Source organism: Pinus tabuliformis, chromosome Q (assembly GCF_031772625.1).
Source record: "Pinus tabuliformis cultivar Carrire ecotype Pingquan chromosome Q, CPIR1, whole genome shotgun sequence".
Classification (NCBI taxonomy): Eukaryota; Viridiplantae; Streptophyta; class Pinopsida; order Pinales; family Pinaceae; genus Pinus; species Pinus tabuliformis.
This window is the reverse complement of record NC_142296.1, coordinates 227,803,263-227,829,349: the sequence shown is the minus strand read 5'-3', so window position 1 is coordinate 227,829,349 and position 26,087 is coordinate 227,803,263. Positions and strand designations below refer to the sequence as shown.

At 37.3% G+C, this 26,087-nt stretch overlaps 1 protein-coding gene across 1 annotated transcript in view; it reads left to right on the top strand.

Moving 5' to 3' along the window:
* LOC149219026 (kinesin-like protein KIN-1) overlaps positions 1-21,810 on the top strand; it is a 181,293-nt gene extending 159,483 nt beyond the window's left edge. The window contains exons 11-18 of the mRNA XM_089386687.1: positions 19,356-19,504; positions 19,594-19,655; positions 19,776-19,867; positions 20,116-20,264; positions 20,617-20,693; positions 20,779-20,988; positions 21,150-21,249; positions 21,381-21,810. Of these exons, the coding sequence (XP_089242813.1) occupies positions 19,356-19,504; positions 19,594-19,655; positions 19,776-19,867; positions 20,116-20,264; positions 20,617-20,693; positions 20,779-20,988; positions 21,150-21,249; positions 21,381-21,577 (1,036 nt within the window). The 3' untranslated portion in view covers positions 21,578-21,810. The remainder of the gene's footprint in view (positions 1-19,355; positions 19,505-19,593; positions 19,656-19,775; positions 19,868-20,115; positions 20,265-20,616; positions 20,694-20,778; positions 20,989-21,149; positions 21,250-21,380) is intronic.
* The last annotated feature ends 4,277 nt before the right edge of the window (positions 21,811-26,087 follow it).

Here is a 26,087-nt window from a genome sequence, read left to right as displayed (position 1 = left end):
ACAAACAGTTACTAGACCTCAAAACCAAAATCAAGGTCAGTATAAAAGAAATCCACCACTACAAATTCTTCAGAGACCTAGCAATGATCAACAGGTTCCTACTCCTCTATTGATAGATGATCAACAACTTGATGATAATACTATGACAATTACTGAAGATATTAATAGTATGGATTCTTCTTCCAATCAAACAACCATCATTCCTCTCTCACAACAAAATTAGGTTCAAGAAGATCAGGAAGCTTCACAAGTCTCTAAATATCATGCTTTCTCTGAATTTTTAATTGCAGAGTTAAACAAGAGATATGATCTTAGGCCTAGGCCTGGTCCTGGGAGACCTCCAAAGGAAACTCCAGTAATTGAACCACGTACCAAAACTGCTGAAGCTCAAACAACTCTTATTCAGCGCTTAGATCAGTGAATTGATACTACCCAAACTGGTAAAAACATTTTGACTACATTTAATGTTGAAAAAGAATTAGAGAGGGTTAAGATCCCAATTCCACTGTCAGAACTTTCTAAAAACCCTGGTTACAAAAGCCAAGTCACAAAATGGATACAAAATACCTCGGTTGATGCTGAAGGTGATGTCATAAGTCTGCAAGATGAAAAACCAACAATAGTTTTTGGCCCTAGTTTAGACATGATAGATGAGATAGTGCCTCCTTTCTATGTAACTCTTAAAACAAATGATTCCATGTTGTATAACTGTATGCTTGATTCAGGAGCATCACACAATTTTATGCCAAAATCTATCATGGACCATTTGAAACTCGACATAACTAAATCCTACCATGACTTTTACAACTTTGATTCTAAAAGGGTGCCCTGTTTGGGATTGATCAAGGATCTAGTGGTTACTCTCGCCCAAATTCCAATGAAAAGTGTAGTACTTGATATTGTTGTCATAAATATCCCTCCCAAGTTTGGAACGCTCCTTTCTAGGTCTTGCTGTGCCAAATTAGGGGGAACTTTACAGATGGATATGTCATATGCTATTATTCCTGTTTATGGAGGAGAACAATTAAGATTATATAGAGAGGTAAGATTTGTACATACTGTTTGTGAGACTGACCAGCCAAGGAACCATCCAATTTATGCAATAGATCAAGACTTTGGTTGTTTTCAACTCACTTCAAACTAACATAAAACTCAAGTCAAAATTGAAGAGGTAGTTGAAAGTCCTGAACCAAACCAAACTGATATTTGGAAACTGTTCTTTGATGGCTCTTGCACGAAAGATGGGGCATGAGCTGGAGTAGTTTTAATTTCACCTGAAAAAGAAAATATAACCGAATCATGTAAATTAGACTTCGAAGTTACAAATAATGTGGCCGAATATGAAGCTTTCCTTTTAGGATTGCAATTAGCCAAAAGCTTAAAAGTTCAAAACTTAAGTGTTTTTACTGGCTCGGAACTTATTGTTAAGCAAGTAAGAAATGTTTGCCAGACCAAGCACCCTAGACTTAGGTCCTATCGAAATGAAGTATGGGATTCAGTTGAAAAATTCTTTGATGCTTTTAATTTGACTCATATTCCTAGAGATCAGAATATTCATGTAGATGCCTTAGCTGTCTCTGCTAGCTCTTTTAAAATACCTGATCATACCGATGTACTCTATCAGATACAAGTCAAATATAGGCGATCTATCCCAGATAATCTGAAACATTGGCAAATATTTGAAGATGATGAACATTTGAAATCATTTCTGCATGTAATAGATGATTTTTCATTTCTACAAATTGATGAAGATAGAAATGAAATAAATGAAAATGCAGATGGAAATGATACTTCAGATTTTAAACCCAAATTGCTAATCATGACATTATTCAATTATCTAACAATTTTATTCCAAAAGGACTTATTCCTTTAGAAAAATTGTTTGATCAAAATGATGTCCTCCGAAACCCTCAGTCCATTTCTTCAGAAGATGACATAGAAGAGATTAACATCGGAACTGATGAAGATATCAAAAACATTAAAATATGTGCATCTCTAGACCCTGAGATCAAAGCTCAATATCTTAAGTTACTGCGAAATTATAAGGATGTTTTTGCTTGGACTTATGCTGATCTAAAGACCTATGATACTTCATTAATACAGCATAAGATTCCTTTGAAGCCAGAAGCAAAACAGAAACTTAGAAGGATAAATCCAGCCCTTCTCCCAACTGTAGAAAGGGAGATTAAGAAAATGCTAGATGCTCAGATCATCCTCCCTCTTAGATATTCTAATTGGGTTGCAAATCTAGTTCCTATTAGAAAGAAAAATGGAGAAATAAGACTCTGTGTGGATTTTAGAAATTTGAACAAGGCATCATTAAAAGATAATTATCCTTTGCCCAGAATGGATCAGTTACTTCAAATGTTTTCAGGAGCACAAAGACTTTCTATGCTTGATGGTTTTTTAGGTTACAATCAGGTGAATGTTGATACAGCAGATGGAGAGAAGACAGCCTTTACTGCACCCTGGGGTACATTCATGTACGCTAGGATGCCATTTGGCTTAACCAATGTTGGAGCAAAATTTCAGAAAGCTATGGACATAGCGTTTATGGGTCAGGTAAATAAATTTGTGGTTATTTATCTTGATGAAATAACTGTTTTTTCTAAATCTGATCAGAAACATCTAAAGCACTTGATGAAGGTTTTTGATAGGTGTAGAAAATTTGGAATATCATTGAACCCTAAGAAGTCCTTGTTTGTTGTCAAAGAAGGAAAATTGTTGGGCCATATAATTTCAAAGGAGGGAGTAGTAATTGACCCCAAATGAGTATCTGCCATTGAAACATTGGCCTTACCTAGAAACAAGAAGGAGATTCAAGCTTTTCTAGGCAAGATCAATTTTCTAAGGAGGTTTATTCCAAATTATGCAGAGATTGTAAAAGATATAACTGACATGCTCTGAAAGGACCATGAAATCAAATGGACTCCCTCTTCTAGGCATGCATTTGAACAAATAAAAAGGGCTATCTCTGAAGCTCCCACCTTAGCCAGCCCTGATTATACTAAGCCATTTAGTATTTTCTCTTTTGCCTCTGAAACAACCCTTGTTTCCATTCTATTACAGAAAAATGAAGATTCCCATGGCCTTTTTTAGCAAGGTTATGAGAGATGCTGAGCTTAAGTATGATATCATTGAGAAGCAATCCTATGCCCTCATTCAAGCCCTGAAATCATTCAGAATGTATGTCTTACATTCACCTATTACTGCTTATGTCCCTAATAGTGCTGTCAAAATTGTCCTAACCCAACCAGACATTGATGGGAAAAGAGGTAGATGGATCACTCAAATTCTGGAGTTTGATCTAACTATCAAGACTACTAAGCTAGTGAAAGGTCAAGGATTAGCTAAGCTTCTAGCTGAATCCAACTGCAAAGTACTTGGAATCAATTCTGTTTTAGAAATACAAGGGAAGAATACACAAGAACCTTCTGTCCTTGCAGAAGGGGAGAATCCACAAGAACCTTCCCTTCATCCTCAAGGGGAGAATCCACAAGAACCTTCCTTTCATCCTAAAGGGAAGAATCCACAAGAATCTCTACCTTCTGAGCAGATCAGTCCTATACACATTGATGAAAAATTCTTGTTGTCAAACTGGTATCAAGATATTGTAAATTTCTTGATCCATTTTGAGTGTCCAGCATCATTCTCCAAAACCCAGTGTAAAACCCTTAAGTTAAAATCAGTCAAGCACTGCATTATAAATGCAAATTTATACTGGAAAGATCCACTGAATATTTTGTTATTATGTTTAACAGAATCAGAAATTGAAGGCATTATTGATCAGTTTCATACAGGATTTTGTCTTGGAGAGCAACAGCATACAAGATTCTAAGGGGAGGATTTTATTGGCCCACATTGTTCTTACAAGTAGGGGAAAAGGTCAGAGGTTGTGTTCCTTGTCAAATGTTTGCTAGTAAACAAAAATTAGCAACTCTTCCACTTGTTCCATCAATAGTTTCAACACCTTTTTCTCAATGGGGATTAGATTTTGTTGGAGAGATTCACCCCACTTCAAGTAATCAGCATAGATGGATCCTCACTGCAACAGACTACTTTACTAAATGGGTGGAAGCAATTCTAGTCAGAAATGCTACTGATTCAGTAGTAATTAAGTTTATTGAGGAAAATACCTTATCTAGATTTGGTTGCTCAACTCAAATTGTCACTGATAATGCAGCAACTTTTTCTTGTGTTAAAGTGATTGACTTTTGCCAGAAATATCAGATTTTGTTACATCATTCAACTCCATACTACCCTCAAGGTAATGGCCTTGCAGAGTCATCAAACAAAAGTCTGGTAAAGGTAATCAAAAAGACTCTAGCTGATCATAAGAAGTGTTGGGATTCACATTTGACTTATGCAGTATGGGCAAATAGAATTACTCCAAAGAGATCATCTGGCAAATCTCCATTTCAATTAGTCTATGGGAAAGATGCAATCTTCCCTACCAATTTGGTCTTCCCTGTTTTAAAATACCTGTAGGATTCAACAGATGAACCTGATGATTTTTCCAAAAGAATAAATCAAAGTATTGAACTTAATGAAAACAGATATGAAGTTCAATACAAATTGAATAAATATCATAATAAGATGAAGAACCTGTTTGACAGAAGAGCCAGAGAGAGGGACTTTAAGGAAGGTGATCTAGTTCTAAGATGGGATGCCAGGAGAGAAGAAAAAGGAAAGCATAGCAAGTTTGATAATCTGTGGTTTGGGCTTTTAGCAATTGCTGAAGTGAAGGGTAACAACACTTTTGTGTTGCAGAATCTTGAGGGGCTATATTCCACTTATCCTGTAAATGGAAAGTTTCTCAAACATTACATTCAGTACTAAGAAGTTGAAATATTTTTCATTGTAAATACTCTGGTTTTCTTTTACCTTTCAAGATGTTAGTGTGATTTTCTTACAACAAGGACTCCATAGCCCGAGGAGAAGGCACATGGATCTGTAGGTTCTCTGCATTCTACAGGAAAAAGCAATCCCTAGTTGGAGCCAATGTTGTAGCATTTTTTGGTTTTGATAAGATAGAATAGATTAGTCAAAAAATACATAAAAATATTTTGAAAAAATGTTAAGTTAGGATATGGACATAACAATATTGAATAGAATGTTTTTGAAAAAATATCTTGATGATGATGTCCATATCAAAGAAAATGTTAGGTTAGATGTCCTAAAAAATCAAGGCAAACAGAAAATGTTAGGTTAGAAAGAAAAGAAAACAAATAAACTCTGAAAGTGAGCAAGTCTAAATGCCACTACTATTGTTTCTGCAAAATAATGGTTGTGTGCAGCTTATCATAAATGCCACAACCCATGACAGTCAAACTGTTTAATCTTGACTGCTTCATGTTTTAAATTTGATGTTATAGTTAGAGAATAAGATCTGGACAAACTGTTTAATCTTGGTAGATCAGTAGTTAGGTAGAGAATAATAAGGTGCTCATCAGTTTAATCTAAGCCCTTGGAGGTTATAAGGTTAGAAATAGATTGTTTCATTTGAAGAATAAAAAAAAAAGGAAAAGGGTTTGCTAGCTTAAATGCACCCATTAAGTGAAGAAAAAATGATAGGATAAGCAAAGGGTAAGTAGAGAAAAGTTGCAGAAGTTTGTTGATTGATTGGACAAAATGTACATTTATCATGTTTTACAATATGTTTCTATGTCCATGAGGCAATTACACAAAGCAAATGAAGGTTTACAAGATCCACTAATTAACTTCTCTCATCCCCATTCATCCCTATATTTACTAATTTCTTCCTTTCCACCTTCATACAGTTCATATTCATTCATTTTCCATAAAAACCCCTTTTCCTAAGGTTAAAATCCTTTTTACCTAGGAAAAGTGAAAACCCCATGTTAAATCCCCTTTTACCCAAAAACCTACAAAAAGTTGATTAGCCTAAGTATTGAATGTGAAAGCATATAACTTATTAAAAAGCATCATACTTAGTCTATTTCCCCTTTCCGCTTATATTTCATATTAACTCTAACTTATAGTATTAAAACCTTAAAATTTCCCTTTCCCATATATATTAACTCGTTTTATTAAAATATCCCGAAAACCTTTAATTTTATTATAAAACTATGTATTTAATCAAACATCACATCGGTGGATCGCAAGCCTTTCAACATGCATGCACTCTCCCCGCATTGCGATATGCGATTGCGATGGGCCCAGACCTGATATCATTTATCTGCCAGCATTCATATTATTTCAAGTCCGCCATATCCGTTTTGCGATGGATTTCTTCGTTAAAATGTTTTTTATGATTTAAACGAAGAATTAACCAAAACCTCCATTTAACCGCTAATCTTAGTTTAACCCATAAATAAAGCCATTTGCCGCCATAATTAATCATTGGGACCCTCCGCGCTACTCTTTTTCTCCACCACTGTCCGATCTAAGGCATTCAAATCCAACGACCCTAAGCGTTTTCGGGTTGGCTCTCTGTACGAGCATTACCTGCCCGAAAAGCGGTATTCAACTGACCTCCCTTTGCTATGTGTCATGCTCAGGTTATTTCGGGTGACCTCTCCCAAAATCGCCCACGCCTCATAAAGCAATGTGAAGAAAACCAAAACCACCTCCCGCATAACGACAAAATGACCACTGTTCACTTTGCCCCATATTTCAAAAAGAAAGCCATTTCTCTGTTTAAATGAAAAATTTACCATTTTGCCTTTGTTATTCCTGTTTTCAAAGTAAACCCTCCATAAGCCTCTGCAACCAATTAAGCCATGATTTTACCTTCCGATACCCTCTGGACTCCTTCCAATATCCTTTTGAGCTCAATAAATCCATTGATGTCCTCCTCTGTCACCTAGGTTTTCTTAACAATTTCTATATTTTGCAAGTAAAAACCCCTGTTCCAGGCTTACAAAGAAAAATTCCTGCATACTGTTTGAAGACAAATCTAAAAGGATTTACTGTTGAAAAACACAGTGAAAACCTGAAATGCACAGTAAAGAAAAAAAGGAACACAATAAAGGTTACTCAGAAGGGTCAAAGTATATTTACAGAGTTAAAATAGTATCAGATGGAAGATCACATGAAGAAATTCACCAGCGTAAAGGATACAAACAATCAAGCCGCTTAAAGGGGCAAAATATCAAATAGCAAAGCTAGCACAACCTGAATAAAAGGGACAGCAAGAAGCAGTTCAACAACTGCCCCTATCTTCTTGTATGAAGATCTTTCCTTCCTAGAATAAATCTTAATCAGTTTTAGGATATTTCCTTAGTTTCATTATTGTATAAATAACTCTATTCTCGAGTTGTTATGGGTTCAAAGTTCAAGGTTGATTATTCATTGCTTGTAAAGTCTTGATTGTTCATGCTACTTTGAACCTGGTTGCACCTATGAAGGAAGCTTTTATAGACACTTGATGTACTCAGTCTTTCTGGAACCTTAATACAAAGCAGAGGATTCTAAATTTGGTTTTACACAGTTTGTGTTATCCTATAAGTTTTTCCAGTTATCAGTCATTATGTTTTTCTTCATATGCTTATGACTTATAGAGATATCTAGGTAGGAATAATTGTGTCTCAATTAATTCCTATAAGCTCCTGAAGTGATCATCTATTAAGAGAATGGATTAATGAACTGTCTGTTTAGCTAATCCCCTCTAATCAATAAATCATCAACATCTTATGCAAGCTTAAGTATATTGCCTTGAACCTTTGGAACATAGTTTAGAAGGTTTTCATACTTATGATTGTTCGGTTTTACAGTCTGCAAACTGTGATAATCATATTATTTTCTGTCTTCTTCTCACCACTATTTTTGATTTATATCACTGTGTAAAGCTTTATAGCAGCCCTTTGCTGAGATATTAATATAACCCAAAGGATTAAAGTATTTCAATTCTACATCTGTCTTCATTCATTGGTCTTCCAAAACTAAAACCAAAAAACCCCCAAAACAATTATTTTAGATGCTCTGGCATTGGTAGTTGACCTACTACCATCTCAGAGGAACAACAGTGAGTATGATCATTGTGTGTACTTTAAGAGTTTCAATGGCATATTCATTATCTTGGTATTGTATGTTGACGATATGCTTATTGCAAGCAAAAGCATGGAAGAGATCAACAGGTTAAAGGCTCAGCTTTCTAGGACATTTGATATGAAGGATCTTAGAGCTGCAAAACATATCTTGGGCATGGAGATCCACAAAGACAGAAAAAATGGAGAGCTCTGGTTATCATAGCAGAAGTATGTGGAAAAAGTACTCGCAAAGTTCGGTATGGACAACATGAAACCTGTTACTGTTCCTTTAGTTTCCCATTTTAAGCTTTCTCCGAGTTTGAGTCCTAGAACTGATGAAGAAAATAAGTACCATATGCAAATGATGTAGGCAACTTAACGTATGCGATGGTATCTACAAGACCTAACATTTCACATGAAATTGGAGTTTTTAGCAGGTTCATGGCAAATAAAAGAGAAGACCATTGGCGAGCGGTGAAATGGGTGCTTAGGTATTTGAGAGGCACAAGTGACCATTGTATCATCTTTAATGGTAGTGAAGGTTCAGTCTGCGGATATGTGGATGCTGATTATGTAGGTGATTTGGAAAAGAGGAGAACTACTACAGAATATGTCTTTACTCTTGCAAGTGGAGCAATTAGCTAGATTTCAAAGCTTCAAGAAATAGTTGTTTTGTCCACTACTAAAGAAGAGTATATAGTTGCTTTAAATGCCTGTAAAGAGAAAATCTGGTTGAAAGGTCTACTTGATGAGATTGGAAAGATGCAGGAGAAAGTGAATGTATTCTGTGATAGTCAGAGTGCCATTCATTTGGCTACAAATCCAGCTTATCACAACAAGACTAAGCACATTGATGTAAGGTACCATTTTGTAAGACATGTGATCGATGGCGGCAAAGTAGCTCTCAAGAAGGTCCATACATAGGAGAATCGTGCAGACATGTTCACAAAGCCAGTTTTAGTAGAGAAGTTGTGATGGTGTTTGGCTTCTCTTGGCTTGCAGAAGAGATGATGAATGGGCATGGGCAAGGGATTAGGAAAATTGTTGTCAAGGTGGAGATTGTTAGAAATGACAACAAATTATCATTAAATGTATTGATGTAATTAGTAAAACTGAGTTACCATTCAGTCAATTTTGTAACTATAGGAAGTTATGTAACAAAATAGTCCATATTAAATTGGTGATTGCCCGAGAGGCTTGATGTAATGCTGGAGAGCCATTCTTGACTTTGTAGCAAAGAAAATTCCAATCCCTTGCCCCGTGGAGGTTTTCTTGACACATTGTCAAAGTTTTACCACGTAAATTCCTGTGTTAGTTTGTGTGATTCAGTTTCTATTCTTTATGCATTTCTTTCTCAATTAAATGTTAATGGGCTCAAAATACCAACAGTATACAACCCAGTTTGAGGGACATGTGTAATGTCCATGCTTAACAATAATGTAAGTCATGGTATAGGTTGACCCAATATAATATTTAAAAATAAATAAACAAATAACATTCCAGATTGAAATTTGAATGCACATGTAACATCTATGCTCTTCAATCAAAATAAGATCAATAATATAAAAGTTAAAGGAAAAAACACTTTAAGAAAAGATTATCAAACATATATATATATATATATATATATATATATGCACACACTAGCCTAGCTGCATTTAACTCAGGATCTTTTAAGAACTAAGAGATTTCCATTTCAATCTTTTTCAATTCTTGTTAATGCTTGGTATTCTCCTATGTTGCACGGGGACCCGCCCCCCCCCAAAAATACTCATGTACCATGCGTCCCTGCGTTCCGGGGACTTTTGGACTTTTAGGAAACATCCCTAAACTATTGGGGACTCGCTGGCTGTCCCTGAGATGCACAGGGGCTTCACTCAATGAACCTCTGACATAGCGCGTGCGTTCGTGGCATACTAAAGAATACCCTTAATTTGACTACATATTGGAAAATACCTCTAAAAATCGCATTATTTAACCCCCTACCAATATGAACCCAATACACCTACCAATTTAAAAAACCCCTACTTTCACTAAATATTGTAGGTATCCATTTTTTCATTAACAATTTTTATACCCCTTTATATTTTCTTATTAACTTTGAGCTTGATTTTTTATATCTGCCAATATAAAAACCCTTTACCCCCTATATTCTCAATATTTTATGTCATTTTTTCCTGAATATATATCCCCTAGTATGAATGCACGTGGTATGGTATTGCTCCTACAGTGAAGCCCTCATGCCAAGATGTTCCTAACAAATTTCAGGAATGTTCTAGACAGATTTCAGGGATGTCTATGGTAGATTTCAAGGGTTTTTTGGGAAGATTTCAGTGATGTTTTGGGAAGGTTTTAGGGATAATCCAAGCATATAGCTTCAATTTTGACAATCATGGACATTGCTGATTGATCGTTGAACAATATGATCATTTTTTGGAATGCATTGAATCTAAGTTTTGTGTACAAGTTGCAGCTCAAAACATGGGTTTTGTATGATGGGTCTCATTTTGTATTTCTAGTGATTTAGATATTGTATTTTCAATGGTAAAATTACAAAAAACAACCTCCATGTCAAGAAAATGGAAAATACAATGTTTTAAAAAGCTGATCCTTGTGGTTATTTTTCTTGGTTTTTTCACTTTTTGGATCATCTCAACTTTTATATATTGTATGTGGGTTTTGAGGACTCATTCAAGTTTAGTGCTTCCATCATCCCAACCCCAAGCATTGTGAAAACAATCAGATAATAGTGAATTGGATTGGGTACTAAATGTTTAAATAAATTTCTATTCAATCCCTTAATCTGAAATATGAATTTAATATCTTTAAAAAGCCAAAGTAATTTATAGTGGTTTTCAACACAGTTGTAAAAGTTTGCAAAAGCTATTGAAAAGGGAATGCCTTTTATGTTTAACACAGTGATCATTAACAAGCAATACGAGGAAAAAAACTGCTATAAAGACAGTTCGATGTAATAAATTGTTCATGGACCTTATATAAAATTTAAAGTAGTTACACTTCAGATTCCTAAAGCTAAAGATCATATCTAATGGCCAATAATAATATGTCATTCAACCCTTTTTTAAATTGTTTGAAATTTTAATTGGCGAATGTAAGGGTTGTGCATAATACTATAAAGTATAGTTTGTTATACTTACAAGCTTGAAACAACTACAAATGTTATTATATATATAATTGTTGTCCCCAACCCACCGTCCCCTAAAGATATTCTGAAGACTCGGACTCGCCCCATCCCCAAAACCAATGCAACATAGGTATTCTCCAATATATACATATAATATATGAATTATTTTCACTCTATCTTTAATATGACCTACCAGTACATTGGTTCCGTACTTTCTGGATAGGTGTAAGGGTGGCTCCTAAGGGGCTCACCCTTTCCATTACAGTCACATGACAACGTTTAGAGAGGATTGAATTCCTAAGCTGAAACCTAAAGCTTAACCCCAGCCAGTGTATGGTATCAAACTCAGGGAGTGGCTATCCTTTGACCGAGACCATATAAGATGGTATGGTAATACTTTTGCAGAGAATAATTTATATGGCGAGTAGATAATTCTAAGAAAATCCAATTATGATAAGGTAGCATAGGGTAGCTAAGGATATGGATAAACTAGATACATATATCATCTGAGGTATATCCTAGCTATTGGTTCATAACCATTACAGCTTCCAAAGTACCACCTGTTAGGTTCCTATACCAATAGGAGTCATAATTTTGAATGACTAAGGTTAAGCCTTGTAATATTGTACATACCTTTGCTTTCTGCAAATGTTTTCCATATTAAGAAATTAAAAAATGTAAAGAGGGTATGTCCTAAAAGAATAATCAAAGGACAAAAAGAGTAAGAAAAGGTCCAAAAAATGAAAATATATGAACCCCAAAAGACAAAAAGAGACCATGAAAGTGAGCAAGTCAAAATGCCACTACTATTTACTTTTATGCATAATAATGATTGTGTGCAACTTGTTACTCATGCCACAATCCATGGTAATCAAACTGTTTAATCTTGATTATACCATGCTTTGAATTTTATGTTTATAGTTAGAGAATAAAATCTGACCAAACAGTGTAATCTTGGCAGATCATTAGATAGGTAGAGTAAATAAAAGGAGCTCATCAGTTTAATCTAAGCCCTTGGATGATATAATGTTAGAATTAGATAATTTGCTTTCTAAAAGAAAAGAAAAGATTGATAAGGGTTTGCTAGCCTAAATGCACCCAAATAAAGTAAAGAGAAAATTGTAGGATAAGCGAATGGGTAAGTAGAAGAAAGGTTGCACAAATTTCAAGTGATTACTCATGTTTAAATGCATCTTTCAAATGTGCATAAGTAGTAAACAAAGCAAAGACAATGGTTCACAGTATGGTTTATTTAACATCCCCTCATTCATTTTACCCCTTTACTTCACTAATTTCCCATAAATAAGTTCTAGTACTTAAATCCTTTAAGTCAAAGGGGCTTAGAGCATTTCTCTGACTTTTGGAGGGAACGGACCCCCGACTTGATGACTTGTGTGCATAAGTGCTAGAATTCTCTTCATCAAAAATTCACCTCCCTTCATTTCCCTTCATTTCCCTAATAAAACCACCCTTTCCTATGGTGGACACTTTTTACCTAGGAAAAGTGACTCACCCCCATGTAAAACCCTTTCGCACAAAAAACCCACCAAATTTTTTTATCCTAAGTGTAAGTCTAAATGCGCAATCGCATACACTTAACCCCTTTTACTTGAGAAAACCCACTCCGCCATCACTTTCATATTAATTAACTCTATTATATAAACCGATTATAACCCCTTTCCCGTAAATAATTAAAACCCTATATAAAATACCCCAACCCCTTAGTTTTAATAAAAACTAATATAAACTACCCCTTATCCCGATATAACTTCACTTAATTTACCTAACCCCGGTAAAACTTAAGTTAATCCCGTATCGGCTTCACCCGACTCCCTAATCCCTCACTAAACCTGGCCCGATCATTTAACCCAGGATTAGTCCCTAAACTAATCCCGAACCACCATAATTAAACCCCTGGGCCCCCCATCAACTCCCGTCATTTCCCCCCACGTAGCTTTGCCTCCCGACTACTGTTGATCATCCCTCCCCCACATCCAACGGCACACAACCATATCGATCGTGCCCGATGGCTGAACAATAACCACCCGATAAAGTGGTTTTTCTCCCAGCCCCCGATGCTACGTGTCAGATGATGTATGGCATCGGGTGACCCCTCCCGAAAACCGCCCACACCACAAAAGCGGTGCGACGACCCTCCAAAACCATTTCCCCCGCTCAACCGAAAAACCGTCAACTGTTCATCCGAAAGTGAAACCTGCCAAAATTAATCATTTTCTCTATAAAAGGCCATGAAGCCCTCTTTTGCCCTTTTCCGCGCATTCTCTTTGTAAGCTGTGTAAACCATTTCTACCACTATAAACATTGAAATTACCCACAGACTTCCAATTCCGCTCCAGAAGACATTGTGACAGCCCAGCCAACCTTTTCAGAATTGTACCAGGACCACACCAACCACTGCAGCTGTCGTGAAACACCATTTTCAGAACCAATTCGCCCAATTCCAGGTATTTCACCATGAATTACCTCTTACCCCTACAAATTTCAAAACCTTTAGCCTGTGCAGTGTTTTAAGGTTGAAAATTAAAGTAAGAATACTGCCAATTTTATAAACTGCTCACCTAAATCCTTTGAAAAGTCTCAAAACCTCTGATAAACCCCCCCAGAGCATAATTCAAATCCACAAGAACTGAATTATGGCTGCCCCTATCGCCATGGGCATTAGACCCATTACCACTCCACTCTTAGACCTGGACCACCTTCCCTTGGCTGACAGGGATTTCCAAATCAAAGACACAACTGAAATAGAGCTCCTGCTTAAATTTCATTACTTAAGCAAAGACAGATACCTGAACCATACAAATGATATTGGCCTCTGGGAGTCTAATTTACCCAGATACCAGTTCCCCCAAGTTCATATCTTTCCAAAAATTATTCATATGTGCTATACATGCTACATCCTCAGCCATAGAGCCATAATGTCTCATGACCAAAAGGTTCTATTTACTATCACAGCTGAGTCCATTAATGAAATGCTGCAGTTCCAACCAGGGCCAAACCTAACTCCACTCTCAATTGGAGACCTGTTGGACCAGTATCCCAAACTAAGCCCATCAAGATTGGCCCAGTTGTTTCAAACCTTCATTAGAGAGGAGAAGCACATCCCTAAGGACCCCCCTCCATATGTATCAGCTATTTTCTCTCAATGGGGCCAGAACATTCGAACCATGATATCTTGTGTTTTGGGTTACTCTACCAGTGAATACATTGATGAGCTTAGTTTTGCTTTCATGTCCATTTATACCCCAAGGCAGCCTCCTGCAATCACATATGACTTTGCCAAATTCATAGCCGATAGGATGCATGAGCAGTTCACAAGAATGGGCAATGAGAGAGTATTCAAATACTCCTTTGTATTGTACCATCTATTTTTGTATTATCAGTCGGATAAGTTTCCTTTTACTCTTCAAAAGCTTGACACCAAGGGCTAGCCCAGATCTATCATTTTTTGGACCCCACATTTCTATGAGTTTAGATCCCCATATACATACTCTGACTTCATAGATTCTTTTCTGTATCCAATCATGACTATGCTCACTGGAAATCCTCCACCTAGGATAAGTCCAGAGATAAAAAGAGTCCTCCATCTTTCCAAGCAAACCAAAGTGGGAGAGTTGTACCTTTACCAAAACCACACAGAAATCAAAATATATGGTTACCTGCTTGCACCATATAAGTTGCCAAGATACCTCCCCATGAGGTTGTTTACCTTAGAATATTATAGACAGATCATCAATGCAGATGAGGTCAACTTTGTCAATGCTAAGAAGAAGGCCAATTTCAAAATCAAAGACCAGTTAGGTCCCTTCATATGCAATTCCAGAGAGGCAGGGAAAGAGGTAGACCTAATCCTACAAAGCCTGAAATTCCAAAGGAATTTTGTATGGAGATATGACCTTTTAGAATTCATTACCAAGAAAAGGCAAAAGGTCAAGCTAGGACCTTTTATCCACCACCCCATACCAGAGATAGAGGCATATGCCAATCAGACAGAGTGGGTGGAAAATACTTTAGTAGACAGTGACAGCACAAGGGTAGATGTAGAAAATGCTCTGATTGATTTGGAAAAGCAGCTTGATGAGAGCTCTTTTCTGCAGGTACTAGAAGAGCAAGAAAGAGCCATGAGCACCCCTCCAGTCACACAAACTCCTCAGAATGAGGAGAAAAATCCAAAAAGAAACAGAGAGGGAGCTTCCACTTCAGGAATGGACACCTCTAATTTGCAGCAGGAAACAAGTCACAACAAGAGGCAAAGGCTCAATCCGGCCTCTGAACAGGAATATATAGAAGGATCAACATAGGTTACCAACACAGAGGTAGACAGAAGCAGGCCCACAACTCCATCTGAAGACATACAAGATCCTTCCACATCACAGACTCAGATGTTGGAAAGGCAGCTTAGTGTGGAAGTGTCTTCCTTCAGTAGGCCTGCTGACAAAGACCAAGACATAAAGGACAGGTATAAGGAAATCAAAATGAGGAATGAGAGGCTTAAAGCCCAAACATATGCTCAGTACCTAAAGCTCACTCCCACAAATCAAACAAGGCTAATGTCAGCCTTTGACATCAAGGAGGGAAAGCTGCAGATGTCCTTTATCAAACCTATAGCACAGCAGCCCAAGACATCATCAGATTACAGGAGGGTTGACTTTGAAGTGTTGGCAAGGGATATTCATCCCATAGACCAAATAGAACTACACAAACAGGCTGGAGAGATGATATACTCCACCCTAACAGGTAAAGCCATAGCTGCCCATTAGCTACAAAATTCAGTAAACAACATCTCAGCACAGTTTCAGTTGGAGAAGGCCTCCTCACAGGCCAAGGATACCAGGATTAAGTCCTTGGAAGACTTAATTATTGAATTGGGACACGATCCCAAGGATATTAAAGCTACTGAGCAACTGATAAAGAAGAAGAACGATGATATTGTTGCACTGAAGAAGCAATTGAAAATTCCCCAACTGCAACATCCTCAAACACTTGAAGTCATAGAGAACCAAACCAAACATGAAGAGTTGATGGACTTGGTCCTAAAACTCAATGATCAACTCAGGGAGACAGAGAAAGAATTGGATAACTTGATCCAATTGAAACAAACTGACATTGCATCAACTTCTGCAAACGTCATCCCTACTGTATCTACAACAGTCCCTTCTACACTGGCAGCTTCACTTGCACCAACAACTCCACCTGTCACAGCATTGCCAGTTACAACAGAGTCTACAGCAGCAGCAGATGCATCAGGAGAAAAGGCAGCAGAATTAGTTAGAGCCATGGAAGAGATGTCAATTCAGGCTACAGAAATGAATAAACTGAAGGAAAAGGTGGCAAGTTTAGAGACTGATTATAAACTTGCACAGATTATGCAAAAAGAAGAGGCACAGAAAGCCAACAGGATGAGTGAAAAGGTCAAAGCCTTGGAAAAGGACCTAACATTGGAGAAACCCCTTGGGCAAGCCAAGGAACTGTTATGGGCCAATATCATTGACTCCGTCAAGGATATTTGGCCATCTATTCAAGTTATTTTTGAGCAAATAGAATTGATAAAGATAGCTACAGTAGCTATTCAGAAAGTCAAGGAGGAATTGGGTGACATGCCAGAGGATGCCAATAGACTCATCCATTTCCTTAACAGCAAAAACAGATATGAGCTTCAAGAGCTAAATATAGAAGACAGAACTGAAACTATTTTGGAAATAAGAAAGGTTCTTTCCAAGAGGAACCTAATGCTAAACTTGGAGGAAAAGTGCAAAAACATGCAGGTGGCCATTGATAGATTCATGGCCAAATTCCAAATTTTGAGGGAAAAAGGATTGCCCAGTCCATTGGTCATCAATGACAAGCTTATGACATAGCAGGACTATGACAATAGACTCAGGCAATTGGCTAAAGAACAAGCTAGCACTTCATTTATTAAAGCCCTGCCAACAGGCAAAGTCTTATATAACACCTTTGAGAACCTGTTTTTCCTCCAACATGAGGTAAAACACTTGTTCATCACCAAGCCCAATTTTGCCAAGTATACTGACGCTGATGAGATATACCGAAGGATGATGAATGTCAAATTCCCTGAGGCAGAATGGTCGGAAAGCATGATTGATTTACTGTGAGAAATTTACAGTGAAAAGTTATTGCACAGTGAAAAAAAAGAGCAGCTAGATAAATAGATAAAAACAGGACAGCAGGGTCAAAGAGTATCAGGTGAAAGATAAAAATTGAAGAAGATTCCAGCGTAAAAGACCACAACTGCAAGCCAGCATAAAGAGCTACAAATCCAACCATAAAAGCTAGCAATACCACATAAAAAGGGACAGCGTGAAACAGTTCAATAGTTGTCTCTATCTTCTTGCAAGAAGATATTTGTATTTCCTAGATTAAATCTCAAGTTTGTTCTGAGATATTTTGTAATAGTTTTTGTATAAATACTTCACCATTCGAAGTATGTAGGCATGGATTCTTAGACATTTCTATAGACCTTTTTGATTAAAGACAGTTCAATAGCTGTCTCTATCTTCTTGCAAGAAAATATTTGTATTTCCTAGATTAAATCTCAAGTTTGTTTTGAGATATTTTGTAAATAGTTTTTGTATAAATACTTCACCATTCGAAGTATGTAGGCGTGGATTCTTAAACACTTCTATAGACCTTTTTTATCAAATACTGTAAGCTATTGTATCATTGATTGGACTAGCAAGCTGGATTAATGAATAAAGACAAGACATTTCACTGGATTCATGTGTAGAGCGAAGTGCAGACAAGTATTTTCTCGTGTTGTTATTTTTCTTTAAAAGTTTTCCACAATCTTTAATGTATCTGAAATCTTAATGCTATAATATGGAATGATATCTTAAAATTTGCTTCATTGCACTTTGTTTTAACTATTATGCATTTTAATGTTTTCTGCTAATTATCTAAGTTAAGAAATTCTTGATTGCTCCTTAGTTTAGGTAGTTTCCCTGTAATCTATAGCAAAGGATTCTTAGTTGCCCTTTGTTCATGATTATCCTCTGTTCCTCATTTTAATCCCGGTTTGAGAATTCTTAAGTGCTCTCTCACCCTGGTTAAGATCATTTCACCCATCTGACCCAAAGACCTGCACTTTACTCTGCTAGCTTGCCCTTTGAACACTCCCTTTAGTGAGTTAATTCCAGTTCTGCTGCCCTTCTTTGACTCCATAGCCCAATGGTCCAAAGACATCATTCTATCCATTTGTTTTAAGGATTCCACCATCCAACTTTCAATACAAATCAAAACCCCCTGAACTTTAAGAATTAGCCTAAAATCCCAGCAAACAAAGCTAAATCATATAGAGAGAGCTCTCTCTGAGTCATAGGTTGGCTAGAGCCTATACTTAAAAGATTGGTTTGTGGTTACCTCGGTCTTTTCTTTCTTCTGAAAACTTCTAGGGAAAAATTCTGAGTGATAACACCACCTATGCTGGCAAAAATATCTTTTGCTTATGTAGAAGGCGAAGGAAAGGCAGGATTGCTAATGGTATAGCTTAATAGATCCAGAGTTGAGATGGATCTATGTATAGATCCAGAGTTGAGATGGATCTATGTATCTAGTGAAATGAGTGCATAATTTATATACCCAAATGAACACCTTTTAACCTGATTAAGATATTTTTAACTAGACTAACATAGTGAGAACTAGGGCAGATGGATGCCTGCATTCTTGGAGAAATCTGACCTTTCACACTGCAAATATTATGGGTTTTTTTTCCGGCACTAAACAGGTGCAGGAACGCGAAGGGAAACAAAAAAAAAAAGCTCAGAACTGTAGATGTTATGAGTTTTTTCCCAGCAGGAAAGTGCAGGAAAGTGCAAGAACACGAAGGGAAACGGTCTAGAAAAAAATCTCAAAACTGTAAATGTAATGGGGTTTTTTTCTTCCGGATAGTAAACCAGTGCTGAACATAAAGGGAGATAGTTGTAGAAACATAATCACGGCCGAGAATAACATTATAAGACAATAAAGAGAGAAAATCATCGTTGCTTCAGATACGTCATAGGAATTAAACCGCTGCTTCTTCGTTGGGGTTACTCTACATTTAACTGTGTTGTTTCATATTGTACTTTTTATTCGTTTTGAAGTTAAACGGATTAGTGCTACTTGTACAAACACAGTAGCAGTTTCTTTTCATGGAACAAAGTTTGAAAGTTTAATGACATCAAGACTTTGAAATATTGTTGCAGCGTTAAAACTGGCAAGCTTTACCTTGTGGACCTAGCTGGCTCTGAGAAAGTAGAGAAAACAGGCGCCGAAGGAAAATTATTACATGAGGCAAAGACGATAAATAAGTCGCTCTCTGCTCTTGGAAATGTGATTAATGCATTGACTTCCGGTGAGCAGCAACACCTACATATATTTTATTTTGAGATTGAATGGTGTATTATAGCCGATGCATAACTAATTTGGGACCATATTTCACAGAGAAATTGTGCCATATTCCTTACCGTGATTCAAAGCTGACACGTATTTTACAAGAATCTTTGGTAGGTAGTTTCTACATAGCTATAATGCATTTACAGGAACTCAGTGTTCAAACATATAAAATTACTGCAAGATTTTTCCATAATCCTGTAGTGTACGCTCACATCATTTTCCATAAGTAGGGTGGTAATTCAAGAACAGCTTTACTATGTTGCTGCTCACCAAGTTCCTTCAATGCATCAGAGACTTTGTCTACTTTGCGCTTTGGTGCCAGGTACGTGAATATTCTAAGAATATTTATCTTTACCTGTATTTCTGCGGACTTTAAACCATGTAATTTGTCTTTTCTCTGGAATATTTTATGGTTTCGGGTAAGTTCTTAATATTTTCTTCCTTTTTGTCCCCACTTTTTAAACCTTCCTAGGTATGGCTTATATTGCATGTTCTCAATAGATACCCAGTTTTCAGGACTTAATCGGAAATTCTGCTGTTTGAAAAAAATATATTCAATTTGCAACGCAGGGCAAAGCAAATCAAGAATAAGCCTAAAGTTAATACTGAGCGAGGACAACATGAATTAGAACAGTTAGTCATCAAGTATGAGCAAGACTGTGAGCAGCTACGTCGACAACTTCTTATGCTTAATGCTCGTCTCAATTCACTGGAAAAAGGTCAATTTTTTTGGCATGAATGAATGTAGAGTGCATGTAATTACAGAATTTAAAATCCAGTTTGAAAAGTCAACCAACAGAGACATATGTATAGAATCAAAAGAGTTTTGATCATGGGCAACTTCCCGTTCACAATTTTACTATGGTCAATTTCCAGTAGTACAAGGCATCCCTTATTTGCCTACTATAATGAGACTTACCTCAGGATAAATCTGTGCAAGTTGGTATAAATAACGAAAATAAATGTTGAAAAACATCTCTGGAACGGGATGCACTGTCAAATGCTACTTGAAAATATAGAGACATTTTAGATACAGGCAGATTTTCTGAACAATATTTTGTTTTCATGTAGGCGAAATGTATAATATTTCAGCAGATTATCTAGAATCCTGTGGTAAACCTGGAGATAAACATGGGTTATTGGAAAAGGTAGGTTAGTCTATTAGAAAACTTTTGGCTAAAGGGTTCTGTTCTAGAGCAATGAGTTTTCTATAATGTGTTTTCTAAATGACAGTTAAAGCAAAGCTTATCCAAAAGAACCCCAGCTCTTGAGGAGATTGTTGATGTACTGAAAGATTTGCTGGTAGAGGAGGGAATCATCCCACAGCCATGCGAGGACGCCGAGCTGGGAGAAAACTTTCTGGATTCCACTGAAACAGAAGTTAACAAGACTATTGTTATCTTACAACAATCAGTAGAAGACCTTTCTGAAACTATGGACATGGTAAGACTCACAGAATATGTTGTTGGGTTGAAATTTATTATCACTCAGTATGGCTATCACGATTTGATATTTGGATATATATTGATCCTTTGTTTATTAGGATGGTTATTTTCATAGGCAAGGTCAATCTATTCACCTTGAATGTGAATCTGTATTTGCAGGTAGTCAGAGAAAACGAGGCCTTGAAGATTGAATTACGAGCTGTTGGGCACTTGGCACTCAAGCCCTTAAACGATAGCGAGCCTCTTACATGCAGCTTAGGTATTTTCCATAAGGCCAGCGGAATATTGATAGTTAGAGGTTTATAGAAAATTCAAGCAAAACAGAAGAATTTAATGATCCCAAATATCCCAAATTTAGTCATTCCATTTTCTTGAATTTTGTGGAAGCAGGAACTGCAACATTCAACCTTAAGGAGAAGGCACGTATAATCCGACCTCTTAGAGGTGGCTCTCAGATCACACAAGGAATCCACTCTATGGAAAGCCAGATTTCAAGTAATCGCAACATATCTGGCCTTTCATTCCTGCAGATAACATTGAGAAAGTTTAAGAGTAAATTTGGGTTTCTAATGAGCAAGATTTTCTAGTTTATGGAAGAAAGAAACTTTGTAGCTGGTTTGAATGTTGGTTTTAGCACAACTAAGTGTATCCTTCAATTATTCCAAGAAATATACTTTCCACATTGAACAACGGTTGTTGCACACTGCTCAAAAGATTATTACATACGAGGTAACATTAAGAATATTCTCTGGTACAAAGGATGCCATGAACTTGAGTACAACTCCAGAAAAAATGCATTGGTGTCAGATTCTTTCACTTGTCTTATGTTTTGGGAGTAAATTTCTCAAGCTTTAATGTAAGTTTACTAGCATTATTGTTTTAAGGTTGTAGATGTTGATTTTTCAAAGAGAATCTGATCTTCCAATCTGATAGTTACTTTCCGACGATTTCTTAATTACATTAACTTATGTCACATGAATCATTAAGTAACTATACATAGAAAATCTCAACAGTAATGCAATAATGATAGTAGGATCATAAAGCGATAGCCAAGCACACAAAGAGACACAAATTTTCATCTAGGAAACCCAAACTCGGGAGAAAACCCAACAATCTTTTCTACAAGAAATTCTTCAGTTTAGCAAAGTGACAATCTGATCTTTCCAGTCAAAATTGGTTAAACAGACCAAGAAATCATACAAGTCAAACCTGGTCAAACAGATAAAAAATTCAGCATTCTTGCTACTGCCTAGGATTTGGTCATCCCTAGTCAACAAGGCCTAAATTCAGCCTCCTGCATCTGCCTCAAATTCTCGGTCAACATGCCTTAGGGTTTGGTCAAACAGTGCCTCGGAAATTTCGGTCAGAGAGGGTCAACGTTGATCAAACTTCTATTTTATTCTCCTCTCTCTCCTTCGCACATGTGAACAAAGAACAGATGATTTGTTGATCCGAATCGGTGCCAAATGGAGGAGGTTGAGTGTCTTTATATAGTGGTCTAGATGTGCCCAAAGGGCACGTCTCCTTGTGTTGGGCCAACATGTACTTTTGGGGCTGACCTGAATAGTTTAATTCAAATTCAAATTTTTAATTTCCCTCCTTTTATTTCTGGGCCGACTTGAATACCGACCGCAGCTACCAAAATTCAATACTCTCTCCTAGCTAGGGAGGTATTCACCTTGACTTCCTCAAATGCCCTCTTTGTTGAACAATTTCTCCATCCCAAGAAAAGATTGAATGACCTTTCTATGTTAATGTATCCATCAACTTAATGTTCTATCCTAGAACCATGTGGAAAGCATCCTGCATCAACATCATCATGCAAAGGGGTCCAATTACCTACTTGTCAAACCTCCTTTGCAAATGGATCTAGTCACCCGCTGGCCAAATACCTTTTAGCCTTTTGGGGTCAACAAGACTAGTCCTGGGTCACCAGCTCAACAAGTCGTCACTTGGAGCAAGGTCAATACCTTTGACCAAAAAAATGGTGAAACCCTGGGCCAATTACCATTCTTGCATGCCAATTGAATGGTAATACACTTTCCCGATGCTAAAGGCACTCACTCTACCCACTAGCCAAGTACCTCTTGGCAATATGGTTAGAACCTTCTAACCAGGGGAGCACTCTGGGCCTTGATGCTCTTTGGGCCATTCTCCCTAGCCACATTACATGGCCCCTAGTCAATACCTTTGACCTATCAATATCTTGACCTAGGGAGAATGTCTTCCCTTGATGCTACAACATCAACACTCCCTCTAACTAAGGGAAGCATTCTCAACCACTCCAAGCTTGTCCCTGAAGTAAACAAACTTCATCTTGGGACAGAGGCTTTGTGAGAATGTCAACAACCTACTCGTTTGTAGAAATGTATTGGAGTTGTGTTGCTCCCTTATGTACCATGTCTTAGTACTTGATCTCAATGTGCTTCGACCTATCATCATGGTCATCTCCAACACCTAGTCAAACAATCCTGCGAGTAGCTTTCAAATCCACACTTCTTCACAACTCGTCAAACTAGTTGCAATATATTCAACCTCTGCAATGCTAAGTGTGATAGATGTTTGCTTCCTATTTATATAGGATATCACAGAAGAACTCAAACTGAAGCAACATCCTGATGCACTCTTCCTGTCTTCGACACTCCTTGCTCAATCTGAATATATATATCCCTGAAGTTGTACTTCATCATTTGAGGATATCGCAATCCATATTTAATTGTACCATGTTGGTACCTCAACACATGTTATGTCGCATGCCTCAGCTCAATCATAAACTAACTGGCTTCCTTCACTAGATCCATCACCATAACTGCTTTCTATTTACCCTGACTGGGTGCTTCCTCTAACACTAAAACACATCCTGCTGTGGAAATCTTGGTTACCCACGCTGCCACTACTACTTTCTAGTCACTGAAGCATATCTGTTGTCTAGCATGGTCGACTCATAGAAAATCGGAATCAAAGCCTCACAACTTCTTCAAAATGGTCATCATGGGAGTGTCCATGGATTTGTAGTTCATCATCCCAAATATTTGAAGGATCTCAATAGTATGCCTCCCCTTGACCAAGGAAGTAATGCATCAAACCTAGATCCTTCATCTCGAACTCAGAGGCCAGCTCCCTCTGACACTAAAGAAGGGCTTGAATGCTCCCTCTATCACAGAAGCAAATCCTCCAGCCATTGTTGTTCCTTCTGTCACTTGAGTCCTTCTACTCCCATCAAGAACAAGTCATGTAATAACAAGATCAACCAAGACTCATCATATATCCTTCAATCCGAGAATACCATGCCCGAGGTCCGTACAAATCTTTCTTTAGTCTTCAAACATAAGATTCCCTCTCATGTACCTCAAAGCCCTGAGGTAGCTCTATGTACACTTCTTCCTCAATTACTTTGTTTGAGGAAAGTCATTTTCACATCTATTTGATGCAATTTCCAACCCAAAAGCAATAAAAATAACAATTCTAATAGCAGCGTACCTAGCAACTAGAGAAAATGTCTCCTCATAGTCTTGTCCCTCTTTCTGGGAGACCCCTCATGAATCTTGCTTTGTACTTCTCTATGTTGCGTGTTTTATCTTATCGATCCACTTGGAAGTCACCACTGACTTCCCTTCATGTCTTGGCACAATTTTCCACACATCATTCTTCATGATGGCAACCTTCAAACTTGTTGGCCTGCTTTCTCCCTTTGAACTAGGAGCTATTTTGGTCATATGGCATGGTTCTAGATGTCAGTGCAATTTCTCCCTCTTGAGCACAAATCACTCTAGCTGAGTTTATGCCCGACCCTAGGCGAATCCTCTTGCCACACACTTTGTTTCATTCTTCCCGATGCTTCCATCTGCTACCAGAGCCTTGGCAACCTTCACGACGTCCCTGTAAACCTCATTAGGAGGCCATGGAAGAAAATATTATAACCAAACAAAAGATACAAAGACGAGAGGCTAAAAAAAAAAGAAAAAAAAAGTATTAATAATCAAGGAAGAAAGATATAAAGTACTTATCTTTTGATCTGAGGATTGTAGGGAATTGTCAACTCCCTCTTGATCCTTTCCTTCTGCAACCTCATCAAGCTAGAAATGCTCATCTTCATCATCAACTACTAATGCATGTAGCTTTCCTTTCCTTCCTTGCATGAATTGCATGAATTAGGGTTTCTTCATTCGGAAAATTCATTGATTTTAGGTCTAGCTCTAGGGTTTTATCCACAAACCCTAGGGATTTCTAAATTAGAAGATTTAAGTCTTTTCTAGGGTTTACAAACCCTAGGTCTACTAGCTCTTCCAAGAAGGACTCATACTTTAGCACACGAGTTATGACTTTTCTTGCTTTATATGAGAGAGCCTTTCTCCTCAACTTCCTCTAGCTCTAAAATAACATTCAATATGATATGGAAAAACCCTAGCAACATATCTCAGCCAATACATTTTTTTAACTTCAATAGCATATTCAAGTCATGTTCTTACACATACATGAGCAACACTCTTGATTTTGTCTCTTTCTAAACAGATTTCAACTTTGTCCTTGAAGTTGCCCAACTAGGCCTAAACGAGAGTCCTTGTATAAGATTAAACATGTCCCTGCTACTTTGCTTTATAGAGTTTTGTTCAACCCTTCCAACAAAGACGAAATATTGTAGGTTGAGCCATATTTACAAATCTCCAATATAGCATGCTTCATGAAAGTAAGATGTCTTCATTAAAGAGGGAATATGGCATTATGATGTCCTCTATAAAATCTTCCAAACAAACTCGTTTCATCGACCAATCCTCCATATATTTGCAAACAACAACCACAACTATGAGCCAGTCAGTACAATCAACGATATTGATTTGGCACAAATTTGGGTGCTTTAGAAGATAATTGCTCTAGATGCTTGGATGCCCTCAAAACATGCAGTGAAACTCTAGATATAGAACTTGGAAGCTCCTAGATCTCCTCCAATTGTAAACATCCTCCTTTAAACCATGAATCTCAATCTAAGAATTAAGAACTTGAGGCTTTCTCTTCCTTTGGTTCTAGCTTCGTTGACTTTCACAGTCAAGCTGTTGAATAACCTATTCAAACTAGATCTCTTGGGTAGCGAGACTGCCT